Source organism: Crocodylus siamensis, chromosome 1 (genome assembly GCF_052110815.1).
Source record: "Crocodylus siamensis isolate JL-2025a chromosome 1, ASM5211081v1, whole genome shotgun sequence".
NCBI classification, from domain to species: domain Eukaryota; kingdom Metazoa; phylum Chordata; order Crocodylia; family Crocodylidae; genus Crocodylus; species Crocodylus siamensis.
Genome location: NC_143395.1, coordinates 205,069,659 through 205,085,743, shown reverse-complemented (window position 1 = coordinate 205,085,743; position 16,085 = coordinate 205,069,659). Strand labels below are relative to the sequence as shown.

Here is a 16,085-nt window from a genome sequence, read left to right as displayed (position 1 = left end):
TCATAGATGTTTAGTGTTGGAAGGGACCTTAGTAGATCATTGAGTCTAACCCCCTGCCCTGGGCTGGGCAGTGCCCCACACTCCGGACCTGCTGCCCTCCAGGTCCCAACCCATCTGTGTGGGGAGGGCCCCAAGCAGCCCCTCGCAGGCTGAAACTCTGCCAGCCTGCAGGGGAAAGGCCACCGTTTCCATTGTTTTGTCTCCTTTAAAGGAGAATCCACTTGTCAAGTTTGTTGATCCATTTTTAAAGTTGCTTCACGACCATTTCATACATCCTTGCAGCCCGCTTTTGGGACGTGGAGAAACACCCTCATAAAAGGCATCACCTCTTCCCCGAGTTTGGATCCCCAGCCAAACCAACGGCAGGCGCTTCTCAGCCTGACGCCGGGTATCTGTCTTACCTCAAAGCTGGCAAGGAAGACTTTTGAGCGGGTCTAGTAAAAGATCTCGGATTTACCCGCAGCACCAGTGTTGGGAGGGAAGACAAGCGGGCGCCGTGTCGTGCTGCCCGGCCGCCTCCGCAAAGCCCTGCATGCGCGCGGCGGAGCAGCCCGCATTACCGCCGCCGCCTGGGCCCCGCTCCGCCCCAGCTCGGCCCAGTCTGTCCGGCGGCCCGCGGCTTCCGCCGCCCGCAGTCACGTGCGGAGTTAAAGCCGGGCGGCGGGCAGTCCGGGAGGAGCGGCTTGGTCCGTGCGCCCCGTCCCGCTCGCGCTGCCATGGCCGCGCCCGGCGAGGCGCTGCCCGCGCAACAGGTACCGGGGCCCCGGCTGGGAGCGGGCGGGGGGGCCTTCTTCCCGGCTGCAGCTGCGCCTTGGCTCGCACGGCGACTCCTACCAGGACTGGAACGACGAGGGAGTTGAGCCCCCCTCCCCAAAAGAGACGAGAGCCCCCTGTAACACCTGAAAACCATAACCTGGGAGAGGGGCTGTAGTTTCATTGGCGCGTTGGGGTGGGAAGCCCCACTTTTTTGCAAGGCCCTGGCTCTTCCAAGTGCCCTTCGAACCTTGAGTCCTTGTCTTGGTTGGGGCTGTTGCCATTGAGCAGGGCTGGGTGGCAGGGCTTTTTCAGACACGCCTGTGGTGGTCAGCATGTCTGCTGGTCAGCACAGTTAAACGTATCCCATAGGTTTGCCCTAGGCATCAGGTGTGTAGGTGTTTTGGATCAGCATCCAGCACAGGCGTAGGCAGAATGGCTAGGTGGCGACAATCCTTGTCACGCTGCCACTGTGATCCTGTCTGCATGCTGAGATGGCCTGGGACTCTGCCTATGACCTGGCAATGGTGCCCCAGTCCCCCTCTTCGGCCAGGCTGAAAGATAGTGTGTGGACATAGTTAGGAGCTGCCCCACCATGACAGGGTGTAGGCATGACAGCAGGAGTACCTGTAGCTAGAAGGACTCAGGTGTCTGAGAGCAGGGTACTGCAGCAGTGCTGGAGGAAAAGCTTTGCAGGTCACTAGGTTAAGCCAGAAGGCCCCTGTAGTGAATGCCTGCATTTGAATAGTTAATCCATTAATCTCAATGCAGACTTGTTCAGCAATAGGTCTGCCCTGGTATGGACTGGCTTACGTAGTCAGAGTATCCTGTGTCCTCTGAACCAGAGAAGCTGTCTGTGCTACTCCATCCTGTGTTTCTAAAGCCAATAACTAAACTCTTGGCTCAGTTGCTGAAGTGTGAAATGCCTACCTCAGCCTTTTTGTTAAAACGTAAACTGAAGTAATGCTAAGTGCTGAAACACAGCATAGAGATACTAAGCTAGAAAAGAGGCGAGCAGCGGGGTGTGTGCATACATGTAACATTCCTAATGAACTTCCAGGTCAAATAGATCCGTTCCTGTTGCAAGTTGTTAAAGGAATGCCCTTACAGTATTAGCAGATGTTGGAGGGACTGTTGTTTTTGGTCTGGTACCATCTCAGTGAGATCTTAAGGGGAGAAGCTGTAAATTGCTAAGAAATGGACTTCACGGGCTTGCCTGCAGTTTGTCTCAGAATTGCAAGAAGGCAGCCCGTCCTGGCCCAATTAGCACCACACCTGCACTGCTGTGGCCATGGTTGTGACCCCTCCCGTAGCTTTAGTGAAAACTGCTTCCAGGAATACTTTTCAAATGAACATTGTTGTCTTGGCACAGTGAAGAAGCTTGCAAAAATTCTTCCTCCCTGCCAGGTCTCCCCAACTCAGTGCTCCTGATGTTTAGCCAGTTGCCAATATCATCTGGTGATTAGCTGAACTATTCCTATCTCTGCATGTTTTTAGTCAGGCAAGCCTGTAATAGAACTGCAATACTCCTCAGGATTTAAATGCTAAATAAGTTTTTTGGTTTTTGTTTTGTTTTTGTTTTTTTTAACCCCCAACTAAATTGAAGTAGAGTGCCACGAGCAGGAGAATACACAAGTGCTGTTAATTAATTAATGCATAATTTCCAAAGCTGCATATCACAAACAAAGTCTCTTTGTTGAAACATGGTCAGCATTATTTTGATCTTCCAGATTAATCTCTTGTTTTGTGAAATATCAAAAGTTAAAATTATGCTTCCTTGAAAGGTATCTTTGGAAGCATGTGTGAAATGAAATAAAGTAAGAGTTTTAGATTGTTAAAGTACTAAAGACTTTCTTGTTTGTGTCTGCTCTGCCTCCCCCCCGCTACCCCTCCCACCCCCACCTACAGGATCTTCTGCTGGCGGCAGCTTTTGTTTGCGATGCTCAGTATAACAGGAATATTCCATTTGAAACCTCGCCGCAAGCAGTCAGGTAATAAAATGACCTGAAATCCACCATGGTCTACCATGCAAAGTGTTCAAGTGCTTGACTGGAAAATATTTTTACTCAACATCCCCCAACTATTAAAGGAGTCTTGCTTGATGCAAGGGGAAATGGAAACTAACTTGGCGACCAAGGCTCTGGTCTTACAAATGTTTAGACAGGTATCCAGGTTGTAGCTGTATTGGTCTAGAGGAAAAAGCAGTCGGGTCCTGTGGGCAGACGTGGTATCTTTTATTAGACCAACAAGATTTTTGCAAAAAAAAATTTCTATCTATTGACTCCTCTGTGAAATACTGTGAAATATGATCTTTCATTTCTACCTAGGAGAACATTTACAATCTTTTCTCTGATGCCTGACAAAGAGTGTTTGTGCCCAGAAGCTTGCAATTAAAGACACTTTTTTGCAAAAATCTTGTTGGTCTAATAAAAGACGTCACCTCTGTCCACGAGCCCTAAATGTTTAGACATACATTTAGACTATCTTAGACATCTGTCTAAGATGGTTTGTTAAGGATGTTGCTGCCTCAAGTTGAGAGTTGGATTAGATGACCTCCCAAAGGTCCTTCCAGAGCAACTTTTCTATGATTCTATGAAATGTTACGTACAGCCGCTGCTCTGTTCGTATGCAGATCCTCAGCAGCTTAAAAGAAATAATTTGTATGCTTGAAGTTAAGAGTATATATAGTATATTCAAATTTTTGCAGGGTTGAGGAATAAAAGAATAGCAGCAAACGGAATAAAGCCTTTTTCCTGTGTTTGTACTCTCCTTTTATATAAATTTGTGTGTGTGGTGGGGAAATGAAGAGAATGTGGTGAGGGAGTTGTGTGATGTGTGAATACAGGAAGTGGGATCCTTGCTTTGTCATCTTGCCAATAATGTTAAGTCTTGAATGCTGTTTTCCTATTCTTTTTTGGAGAACTCTTCAGAAACTTGGCATGGTATGGCAACACCATACTAAACTGAAATCTGAGCTGTTGGCTGGCTGCCTCTGGTAGAAATGTTTAGGAATCTATCCTCTTGTGCTTTTTGTCAGAAGTCACTCAGACTTTAACCAAAACAATTCTGACTGACTGATTTATTCCCTTTTGGTGACTAGGCCTATTCAGACTGAACAGAACTTTTGACTATACAAATGAACTCCTTAGTAATAAAGCATTAAAAGAGAAGGTAGTGCAAAAGGGAAGGAGTGTAAAAGAGTCCTATAGGGCAGCAGCTCTTAACCTTTTTTGTACCATTACCTGTTTGTAAACATCAATGGCTAGTCCTGACCCAGTGCCCCTCACTCCTGACCTGCTGCTGCCCAGCCCCCCCATGCATCGGGAGCTGGGGGGAGGGGCACACAGCCCCTTGCAGGCTGGAATTCTGCCAGCCTGCAAGGGAAAAGCCTCAGTTTCCCACACTTTTCCTACTTTAAAGGATAATCAACTTTGAAGTTTGTTCATGACTCTTGTGACCCACTTCTGGATGCGACCCATGGGTTGAGAAACACTGCCATAGAGGGTGTGGGGTAAAAGATAGAATTGAATCAAGTTTTTTGTGATTAATTCAGCCATGTGTCGTGTGTCCCCCCCCCCCAAGCTTTCAGATCTGTTAGTGCTCTGTGGTTTCTCTGCTATCAGATTGCTTGGACCAGACACCCAAGCGATAAACATTTCATTTCCTTCAAATCTTCCATTCTGCCTAAACATGGATACACAAAAGCATTGGAGGCCAGCCTTTTTGGCATGGCAAGCATGTTACAAATTATCTCCACACTTTTGCCAAGTTCCACTGTGATCACCTTTCCATGCCTGATCTTTTGCTCTGCTTCCTGCTTCCTTCCCTGTGCCCCCTTCCCAATATTTCTTTTTCTGCTTTGCTTTCTACTTTCCACCTTATCTGCTACTGTACTGCCAGTCCCCTCCCTAGCCTGCCTTGTGGTGCACACAGAGGTTGCCTATACTGCTTGTGGTATCCATGTTGCAGGTTGGCCAGCCTTGGGCTAAGATCCTTGGCAGATATTTCCATCAAGCTACATGACATAAGCTTCATGGCACTTGCCAGCAGCTCTAGCATCCCTTCCCTCTGCCCACCAAAATGTACATGCACCTTCTGCAGTTCTGCTACCGAATAGTAAGCTTTGAGCTCTCCCTGGGTGAAGGAGCTGCTTCCTAACTCTTGTACAGTGCAGGGGAGGGCTGAGGGGAGCAGGACCAATGGAACTCAAACTCTCCCAGAATACCTTATGTCAGGTGTTTGAGCTGCTCACAAACAGCTTTTCAAACAAATTCCCTCCCCTTCTCTAATTTACTATTATGTGTAAGTAAAGCCTGTCCTGTTGAATATCCATTGACACTGTTTCCCACTGAGAGTTGTGCGTTTGTGCCATCTTGGACTAAATGAATGGCTGGAAGAGAAATTTGATAAACTTGGGGGCATAAAGCACTCCTTTTCAGGTTTGGGGAAGAAACAGACACATAAATTAAGTCAGGTTTGGGCAAAATCTGGTGTGTGGACCACATCCGGCCCACTGGATTTTGTCCAGCCCGTGGCAGGTCCTTTAGTCTTGCCCTGGCTGTGGCATGTGCAGCCAGTTGGATGTTATGGAACTCCAGGTGGGTGGGGAACAGGACAGGTAGGTGAGGCCAGGATCTTGAGTGGTGACAGTATGGGACTGGGACCAGGGCAGAGCTGCGATCTGCCCCCTGAATGCCCCTGCTACAGGCATGGGTCCCACATGCAGGGGCATGTGGAAAACAGATTGCAGCTCTGCCCAGGCCTGAGCACCTCATTATCACTGCCCCAAGATCCTGGGCCTGGCCCCAGACACAGCTACCCTTTTGCCCAGGGACCCTTCCTGTCCAGCTGGCTGCACACCCTGCCCATGCAGGTCCCAGCTGGTCTCTGGAGAGCCCAAGATGGCTTGGTGGTGACAAAGCAGGGCTGAGGTCCTGAGCAGAGCCGGGATCTGCTCTTCGCATGCCCCTGCCCGCAGAACTGGTGCTCATTGCAGGGGCATGTGGGCAGAAGGTCACAGTTCTGCTCCACGCTTGGTCAGGATGGGACTGTGGGTGGGCCAGGAGTGGCATCCAGGAGCAGGGCAGACAGGCTGGGCCCTGCCCATCCCACTCCCAGATGTTTCTTCTTAGCTGAGTGCAGAGCCATGACTCGCTGCCGGCACACCCCTGCAACAGGCCTTGGTTCTTCAGGGAGGGGCATATGGACACAGATTGTGGCTCTGCCATGGGCCCCAGCCCCATTATGACACTACCCTGAAATCCTGGGATCTCCATGGAGACTGGCCAGGACCCACATGGGCAGATGGATGGGGTGAGACTGCTTAGGGAGTTTTGATGAGCTGTTGGGGGAGGTGGGAATGGTGCTGACCCAGCTTGCCAAAATTCCCTACATTGCCCACTGGCCCAAATAATTACTCACTCCTGGGTTAAGTAAAATACCTGAAAGCTCATCAGACTTCTTTCATGCTGGAGGGTAGGGCCATAGGATTCGGTGACCTAAAATTGGAGGATTGGGCCAAAAAGAATCTCGGGAAGTTCAGCAAGGACAAGTGCAAAGTCCTGCGTGTAGGACAGAACAACCCCATGTACCAAGACGGGCTGGGGACAGACTGGCTGGGCAGCAGCTCTGTAGAAAAGGACCTGGGGGCTATGGTGGACAGTAAGCTGAATTACAACAAGGGCACACTGTTGGCTCAAAGGCTAATGACATACTGGGTTGGATTGGTAGGTGCGTTGCCAGCAGGTCAAGGGAAGTGATTATTCCCCTCTATTCAGCACTAGTGAGGCCACATCTGGAGTACTGTGTTCAGTTTTGGGGCCCCCCACTACAGAAAGGATGTGGACAAATTGGAGACAGTCCAGTGGAGGGTGACAAAAATGGTGAGGGGGTTAGGGGACATGTTTTGTAAGGAGAGGCTGAAGGAACTAGGTTTATTTAGTCTAGAGAAGAGGGGACTTAATAGCAACCTTTAACCACCTGAAGCAGGGGGTTCAAAAGAGGATGGAGGTAGATTGGTCTCAGTGGTGGCAGATGACAGAATAAAGAGCAATGGGCTCAAGCAGCAGCAAGGGAAGTTTAGGTTAGATATTGGGAAGAATTTTTCTCACTAAGAGGGTAGTAAAACACTAGAGCAGGTTTCCCAGAGAGGTGGTGGAATCTCCATCCTTGGAAGTTTTTATGGCCCTTTGGCTGGCATGATCTAACTGGGGGTCCCACTTTGAGCAGGGGGTGTACTAGATAACCTCCTGAGGCCCTTTCCAATCCTAATTTTCTATGATGCACATCTAAATTAACAACCTTATGTGGTATTCCCATTTTAAGAAAAGGGGCAATTATGAAGGGTGGGTAACTTTGTATTTGTTTTGTTTTTTTTAATCCAGATTGATTCATTCTAAGAGTTAAGTTTAAAACGAGTTCACAATATTTGGATTCCCCTTTATATTGCTCTGTGAGGTTAGATAAAGTGTGGTTATAGTCCGCTGTCTTGAACAGTTGAGAAACATCCAATCCACGTAATCAGAAGCAAAAACCTGTGTAAATGAATTGGTTTCCTTGGGAACAGCAATTAGACAGGGGTAACTTGCAAAACCTCAGGAAACAGCTGCTTGTGGTACCTGCTGAGTCCACCTGAGGTCTTCTAAGAAATAATGTGTGTTATGGTGATCTTTAAACAGCTAATGCTCAGGACAGTTTCTTGTTGCCTACCAGCACTTAAAATCAATCTGCCTCGAATAGTGTGGAAGGACCTTTTATCTCTTCTGTTGTACACTTACATTAATGCATATATGTACTAATACCCTAATTTAAAATGACTGTGGTTTTGCCTTCCCAGACTTTATTATCTCTACAACCACTGGACTATGCAAGCAGCCACCTACTTCTTCGTTTTTGTAAACCTTTCCCTTGCTGTGTTTGAAGACCCTGCTGTGTACCCACTTCCATTCTTGGTAACCATTGGGATAAAATGGAAACAGTATTGCAATTTTGTTATGCAGATTGTGGAGAACAGATGGGAAGCCACCTATGATAGCTTTGCTGCACAAATAAATAATCAGTATTTCTCTGCCTGCATTTGGTGGAGAAGGCTGTTGAGCTGTTTATTACTATAAGAATAACAATAAATAATATCAATTATCTCTGGCTTTTTTTTTATACAACCTAGAGATATGACCCTTTAACTGTGAGCTGCAAGTATAGATACAAGGTGGGTGAGGGAGGGCTTGAAATAAGATGAGTCAACAGCAGATTTCCAACAGAGAACCCATCTGACGCATTCCTTCCTACCTTGGTCTTATGGCCGGAGTGCAGGTTTTCATGACAGCCAACACAGCTGTGCCCACATAACTCTAAATATGAAAAATCCATGCTCCTGCTGATGCAGGTTTGTGGACAAAACATCTGTTTTGGATGCAGCTCTTCCAATAGGAGAGCTTTTTGTTGATTTCCAACATGGTGGTTGGCAATATGGTATAGCTATACAAGCAGAGAAACCTTTTCTGTCAACATACGTTTATGAGGGGCTTTGCTGATACCTGCAGTGTTTAGGGGGGGGGAAAAATAGGACAATTCAGCAAAGTCAGTTAGTTTTCTTAACTTTCCTTCTGTTTCCAGGCCACTTCACTGGTTGAGGTCTTATGTCTTTTAGTATTCTTTAGTCGACTGTTGCACTTTGCAAAAGTCACTCCACGCAATACATTCTGGAAGGATGCAAAGAATATCTGCCTTATGATGGCAATACTGGTGAGTTCCCTTTTGCTTAGTTGCAGGCACAATGCTTTGGGTGGAAAGCTTTTAAATTTGAGCCTTTTCCTATTTCTGTTTTCATGGGCACAAAGAGTTCATGGCAGCATGAAAATGGTGGGGCTGGCTTTGACTGTACATAGCTATTATCTGAATGGCACTGACATGCCCCTTCCTTTTCAAGGTTAAATTTTGGGTCATAGCATGACAAACTGGGCCTAGTTGTTGAAACTCAGGATAAGAAAATGTAGCAAGATAGGGTGGCCTTGTTTGCATTGTTCTCTTAGAAGTGATTTGAAATATTTCCTGTAATAACACAGTTTAACTTACTGAAACCCCACCCCCTACAAGAGATGCTTTTTATGAGTTGGTGTTAAGCCTTAAGTGCTTAAGGCTGTCTATACAGGAAAGCTATCTCAGATCAGGGTCAGCTGTAGACTTCAAGTAGCTACAGCTTTTCTGGAATACCTCCTTGCATGGATACTTTTTAGAACAGTTTCAGTCAGTTTCCCCAGCTATACAAGCCCTAAGTAATTTTCTGTTAATTGTACCTTTTTCCACAGGTGTCCTTAACTGACCTGATTATCCATGGGGCTCTTAAAATCTGCAACATAACCAGTGTCAGGTACTCAAGGATCATGAGACCCATCTTCTTAGTAAACTTTACAGAGAGTCGCCAGGTAAGCAGTACTTTGTCATCATACAAATGTACCTGTATTGGATTTTTGTAAGCTGAAAATTGTTCTCTCTGAATTGGAGCATTTGACAAAATGGGGTACAGATATGTGAGCTCATATTGCAGCTATCAATACCTTTCCCTTTGAACCAGATATGCTCTCTTGGTTGTTCAGAGTAAGACTTCCCCAGTGTGTGCAAGCATGTAGCACTCTTTCCCTTGGTGCAGATTTGAAGTACTCCTAGAGCTTTGCTGTCATGTTGAAATTATTCTTTTCATAAGATGTAGCTCTCGCTGCCCGGCTTAGGCAGAGCATGCACATAGTATAGAATAAACCTACATGTTCTGGGCTGTGACAGTGCAGACTAGTGCATCTCATCAATAGGATTTCTTTCCTGCTAAGTGAGTGGAGATGTATGGCCAGCCATGTCTGGAGAAGCTGACTCAGTCCTGCAGGAAGTAAATGGTAAGGCTTTGGAATAACAGAAGCCATCGGGCACGGCTAGTATCTTTCTTTGTGTCCAGATCACAAAAAATGAGCCACAATACCCTCTCTGTTCCATACAGCAGTGTAATTTCACTCAGAGTAAAATGAGGTATATTATCCTGGGATAAAAAGGTGTTGTGTATCCACACCAAACACACAGCCAGCTTTCCGTAGGTGGCTCTATGCAGTTGGGGCTTCCTACAGAGCCTTGCCACACTGGGGATGGGGGAGCCTGTTTGCTCTGATCAAAGGGCTACCCTGGAATTAAATGCAAGTCAACCCTACAGACAAATGATACACCAGTGTAACTTTCTATAGAATTTCATGGGGAGATTTTTATTTATTTATTAAACTCTACAATACAATGAATTATCTGGGTGCAATGTTGTCTAGAGTCCAGTGAGTCTCTGAAGTCAATGCCTTTGTTTGCTTCATTGGATTATCAGTAGTGAAAATCCTTCTCTGCTTGTTTTGCCATCCATGTGGTCACATACTGAATTCTTGCTGGCTTTTGGGAATGGGATCAACAAGATTCAGGATAGAATCTAGACACTTTTGGATCATTCTTCTTGTTGGTCCTGATTCTTAATGAAGTTCACACCCCAGCTATTCTCTCCAAACCCTGTGCAAGCATCATCCTGTGGCTCTTACCTGTTCTGCAGCCTCACTTGCTTGCCAAACTGTCCTAGACTCCTTCGAGGAAGATGAGGACAGCTCAATCTATAATTGTACTCTCCTCAGACACAACCGGGACTTTGGCCTCTTATCTCTGTAAGCAGAAGTCTGAATCATTGCATCTGCTGCCCAAGGCAACCCTGTCTCTGTGCGAATTCATTGGCCTCCTTTACTGTGAGGAGAAAACTGGCTCCAGTGGTTTTCAGCTTCATTGAAGCTTCTGGAGCAGCTGTTTATCGTCTCAGTTTTGCCTCTTCTCAAATTCCCTATGATCAGCCTGTGTATATATGTAACTGGGGGAGAATGGAATCCAAGCATTCCCTTGGCGGGGGTTTCATCAGTGGGAGGTATTCAGGCCATGCCTGCCAGGGGATGGAGGGTTGCTAAGGCTTAACCCTGACTGCAACTCCCAAGTTGCAAAGTAAGGAGTACATAGCTGTGGAGGCAGTTGCCAAGATGATGCACTGGGGGTGACCTCTGACAGAATGGGGGAGGGCACATGTGTCATCTCCTCACAAAGCAGAACAAGTGGCTTGTTGACCTGTTAGCTCCTGCTTCAGCCACAGAGCATCTGTGCTTACCTGCTGTGGTGTTATGGGGTTTTGGAACTTGGATGGGTAACACTGCAGCACAGCCCAGTCCATGGTCCCCTTGGAAGTGTTGGGTTGGCATTCCCTTTCTTCTGCTTGTGTTCTTGACCTGGAGCCTTCTCCATGCTTCAAGGTACCTGTTAGCAAGTGGCAAGCAACAAGATTGGAATCCTCTATGTGTGGTCCCTTGTTTCCCTATGGACAATTTGTAGCAGTGTCTTGCTTAACCCTGTAATCTTTCATCCCATTTGTCTTGGGCTGACTGGAATCCATGATCTGGGTCGGCCTGTTCTGGACTGACTGCAACAAATGAGTTTAAGTAGGTCATGATAATTCAAATGCTACCATTCAGTGTTTGGTGAAGAACACTTGCTATGTGTTGGGGGAGGGGACTGAGGGAGGGAGGCTTGCTAAATACTCCACGCTGATGAAGCATACTCAGGATGCTTGGACTCCATTCTGCCTGAGTACTGGCTTCTGGATAAAGATAGAAAACAGGAGGAGAGGGAGGAAGAATGCTTTTTAAACTAGATGAATGAGCTCAGGCTTCTGTGCTGCTGAAGTTCACAATCTGAAACTTGTCTGACCTTGCATCTTTCTGGCTATAGAGACACCCTCACAACAGACTGCAAGTCTTTGTAGCATGGCTGCCTCTCCTTTCTAGAATGCTTTGATTTGTTCACTGTTTCTTTTGCTGTTGAGTCTAAATTCCTGTCTCTGGGTAATCAGCCTGCTGAAATGAATGAGATGGTGTGTGCTTCTTGGAGTTATCTCAGCCTGTCTTCAGACTAGGGTCATTGTAGTTGTGGAAATCCATCACGGGCACAGAAAAACTCAGTGTAAGAGGTAACAAAGAAAATACAGAGTACAGAGAATCTAGTAGTGAGGTGGTGCCTTTTGAGGGTAAAATGTCAGGCTGATGACAAGTAATGCTCAGTCAGTTGGGCAATCTTGGTTAATTTCTGTTAGCATGGACCAGCAATGGTAGCTCCTGGGTTCTGTGCTGTCTGTCTATCACTATGTGGTGGCTGACCCTGGCATGGAGTGGAAGGGAAGGGGAAGCTTGTATTGTTTTGTTCCTCAGGGTGGCTTGCAGAAGCATAACTAGCAAGATCTGCATCCTGAGCAAAACCTTGCTGGTGGCGTCGGGTAGGGAGAGGGGTCTTACCTGCCCTGGGGACTTGAAGTCCCTGGCTACTGCTGCCACAGCACAGTCTGCTTCTACTGCTATAGCAGCAGTAGTGTCCCTGTACCCTGCCACCGTTCTGATGTGCCATGTAAGGCGGTGCCCAAGGTTCATGTCCCGCTAACTCGCCCGGCGTTATGCTTCTTGTGGCTTTGTCTTGGCAGATGCGGAGAGCGTTCCGCAGCATCCGAAACACGCTGCCAGAGATCACGTATGTCTTCCTGCTCTTCATGTTCAGCGTCCTCATGTTTTCTCTCATGGCTCTGAAGTTGTTTGGTGACAGGTGAGAGTACTCTCCTTGTTGCAGTTCAGTATGGGTTTGAAACACAGCAGCCCCAAATCCAGCAGATCAAATGTGTGAGAATGGGGAACAGTGCTCAGCTACTGCCTGACTGCTCATTCCTCAAGTCAGTGGGGGCTTGATGCTCTTAAAAAAATCAAAGCTAAGTGCCTGTAGTCTGAAATGAACAGCAGCCCCACCAGCCTTTGCACAGCCTGTGTATCAGTCACCTGATGTCAATATGTAACTTCCTGCTGCTTCTTTCTCTTTAGGAATCTCCAGACGGTGGAAGGATCCCCGTATTTCACAAACTACCTAGAAATTGTGTTTGACCTGTATGTGCTGGTAACCACAGCTAACAGCCCTGATGTCATGTACGTACCCTGCACTCTGGCAGTGACCCATCCTTCACAGTACTTCTGAGGCCTGAACTAGAATATCCCACTGCACTGATGCACTTAATGGCAGTAAAAAAATAAATAAGACATCACCATGGGCATAAAACAGTATGAGCAGCCTGGTGTAGGATCCAAAGCCTTTCTGCAGTTGATGGAAAGATTACCTTAAAGCAGCATATTGGTCTTCTCCCTCTACCCCTTTCCCCTGCCTTCCTTTTAGGCTTCTTTAACTTGGAGATTGTAAAAGCTAGGAAACCAGTACCTCTCTGTTCATATAGTACACATGGTAAAGTACTAGTGTGTGCTGGGTTGCATAACTTATCTTCATTTTCAGTGAAGGGAGGAGGCAGTGGCACATTAAGAGCAATTTGACTCCAAGAGTATTCTCTCTGAGGCTTCTCATGCAATGATGTTACAGACGATGCTGGCATGCTTTAAAACCGTGTTCAGTCTTGTGCTTTGTAGGTACAGTTGCAGCCTGTGGAAAGATCTCTTAATGCAACATTTTAAATTGGTCAGTTTAAACCACCACACCTTAGGAAATGCCACTTGAATACTTTCTTGGCCACGCAGTGCTGCCTGTTGTGTATCCTGATAGGGTTTTCAGTTGCACTGTGATTCACTCAGCTGGGTGATCTGATGTCAACTTTTGAACTTATTTGTATGCCAGAGCTGCATATATCAAATGGTTCAGGCACACCTTGTAGTAAACAACTAAAAGGATTTCATAGATTTCATAGACATCAGGGCTGGAAGGGACCTCGGGAGATTGAGTCCAGCCCCCCCGCCCAAAGGGCAGGAAGTCAGCTGGGGTCATAGGATCCCAGCAAGATAAGCATCCAATTTACTCTTGAAGGTGTTCAATGTAGGTGCTTGAACCACCTCCGCTGGCAGACTGTTCCAGACCTTGGGGGCTTGGACAGTAAAGAAATTCTTCCTTATGTCCAGCCTGAAACGGTCTTGCAGGAGTTTGTGACCGTTCGACCTCGTCATCCTTTGGGACGCTCTGGTGAACAAACGTTCCCCCAGATCCTGGTGGTCACCCCTAATAAACTTATAGGTGGCCATCAGATTACCCCTGAGCCTACGCTTTTCCAGGCTAAAGAGTCCCATGGCTCTCAGCCTGTCATCGTAAGATCTGTTTTCCTGACCTCTGATCATGCGCGTGGCTCTCCTCTGGACTCTCTCTGGGGAGAAGTACTGATCTGCTTCCGACCTGAGATGGGTCTTTCTGGTCCATGACTAGCAGAGGTTGCCTCTCAGTGCTACAGACTGTTTATAGGGCAAACAGACTGTGGCTTCTCTTTCCAAGTGTGCGTATCTTATCTCTATAATTGTTTCATTTGTCTGCTCTCAGCTGTCTAGAGGGGAATGTGACTTCTCAAAGCCTGTTTGAAACAGGATTACAGCAGTTAAGATGATGTCTGTGTGCTTGTTGTCTGCTGCAAAAGTGATTTAAAGGCACTCTCCCCCTTTTTCTCTAGGATGCCAGCATTTGACTTCAGTTGGTGGTACTCCCTGTTTTTCATCACCTATGTTATAATCAACACCTACATCTTCATGTCTGTCTTCCTGGCTGTTGTGTACAACAATTACAGAAAACACTTAAAGGTAAAGGCTAGGGAAGCGCATCATCTGATCCAGAAACAACAACAAGCTACGGCTTGTCCATGTAGGATTGGAAAACATTGGATTTTATTGACCTCTTCACATTTTTAATGGTTCTCTGCTGTTCAAAATGGTTAGGGGACTGAGGCACATGTCTTATGAGGAGCTGCTGAGGGAACGAGGCTTACTTCTTCTGGAGAAGAGAAGAGAAGACTGAGTGCAGATTTAATTGTAGCCTTCAATTACCTAAAGATGGAGCTAGACTGCTCTTAGTGGTAGCAAATGACAGAACAAGGAACAGTGGTCTCAAGTTACAGCAAGCAAAGTTTAGTTTAGATATTAGGAAAAACTTTCTAACTAAGAGGGTAGTAAACACTACCACAAGTTACCCAGAGAGGCTGTAGAGTCTCCATCCTTGAAGGTTTTTAAGACCTGACTAAACAAAGCTTTGGCTGGGATGACCTAGTGGGGGATGGCCCTGCTTTGAGCAGGGGGTTGGACTAAATGACCTCCTGAGGTCCCTTCCAACCCTCATTTTCTACAATTCTAAGTGTCCACATGACGCCAGATGGTGCAGACTTAAACTAGAAGTGCTATTACATAAAGCTGACCCTGTTTGGAGCTCTGGGAGACAACCTCCTAATGGAAGCAGGACACAAGATTTATCATGAAAGCTGTGGTTGCCTTTTCTGATCATAGGGTTCAGCTTCTTGGGGATCGCTAACTCCATTCTGTGCCATTGAAATTGAGGAAGTTGTTACCATTTGTGATATTTAAACTGATTCCTGCTCTTCAGTATTCTAGTATGAGAGCCCTCCTAGTGTGTGGCAAAACCATGCAACTCATCCCTCCATACAGTTCTTTATGCATCAGTTTGCCTTGTCTTTATCATGCATTGTGATCCAAGGCCCAGGGGAAGCCACCTCTTTTTTCAGTCTTGCAAGATCTGATCTGTAGGATAGAATTGCTGCCAGTGCATCCTGCCTGGATAGACTGAGCAGAAATTGGGGTCAGGTGCAATTCATTAGTGGAGAGTAAGGCAGGAGGCACCTGGTGACCTTCTATCTGCAGTTGCAGCAGAGCAGGTGGGTCACATTAGACAAGTCCTTCTCTGCTCCTCTGGTTGCATGGTGACCTTCTTGACCATTTGTTTTATTTTTTTTTTAGTGCATTTTCCCTGTAGGTTCTGTTCTAGATTCCATGGCAAAGAATTGTAGATATGAACTTTAAGATGGACAAAAGTGATGGATAGAGGGGAATTAAGAAGTGAGACCTCTTAAACTCCTTTGTCCTCTCCAGAATGAGATTCGTAAACTTGCCTACATGAAGCGTCACAAGATGGTAGAAGCCTTCAACATCCTGAAGGTCAAGGAAGGCTCAGAATTTGTTGTTAAAGAATCCCAGTGGAAGCAGGTAGTCAAGCTAGTGGCCCCAGAGATCAGCACTTCCCATCGAGAGCTCTTGCTGAGAATCTCAGATGATGAGCAGAAAGGTTATGTGGGTGAGTAGGAACAAACTGAAAACTTCGTGAAATCACACTTGGTGTGTGGAAGGTTCTGGGGGTGAGGGGACAGGACAGGGTAGCTCTTCTTACTTAAACAATAGCATTGCTATATTTTGTTTCTGAAGTACTACTAAGGAAATTGAATCCTAAGCATCTACTTGGCTGGTCCCTTGCCCTTGCAGAAC

General features: G+C 46.5%; 1 protein-coding gene across 3 annotated transcripts in view; it reads left to right on the top strand.

Annotated features, from left to right (window-relative positions):
* Positions 1-402: 402 nt before the first annotated feature.
* The window catches only part of LOC149873930 (two pore channel protein 2-like), a 30,252-nt gene continuing 14,569 nt past the window's right edge, over positions 403-16,085 (top strand). For all 3 annotated transcript variants that reach the window (XM_090053317.1, XM_090053307.1, XM_090053326.1), the window contains exons 1-9: positions 403-752; positions 2,662-2,744; positions 7,589-7,703; positions 8,368-8,496; positions 9,060-9,176; positions 12,275-12,393; positions 12,663-12,764; positions 14,273-14,399; positions 15,696-15,897. In XM_090053317.1, the coding sequence (XP_089909443.1) occupies positions 717-752; positions 2,662-2,744; positions 7,589-7,703; positions 8,368-8,496; positions 9,060-9,176; positions 12,275-12,393; positions 12,663-12,764; positions 14,273-14,399; positions 15,696-15,897 (1,030 nt within the window). In that variant the 5' untranslated portion in view covers positions 403-716. The remainder of the gene's footprint in view (positions 753-2,661; positions 2,745-7,588; positions 7,704-8,367; positions 8,497-9,059; positions 9,177-12,274; positions 12,394-12,662; positions 12,765-14,272; positions 14,400-15,695; positions 15,898-16,085) is intronic.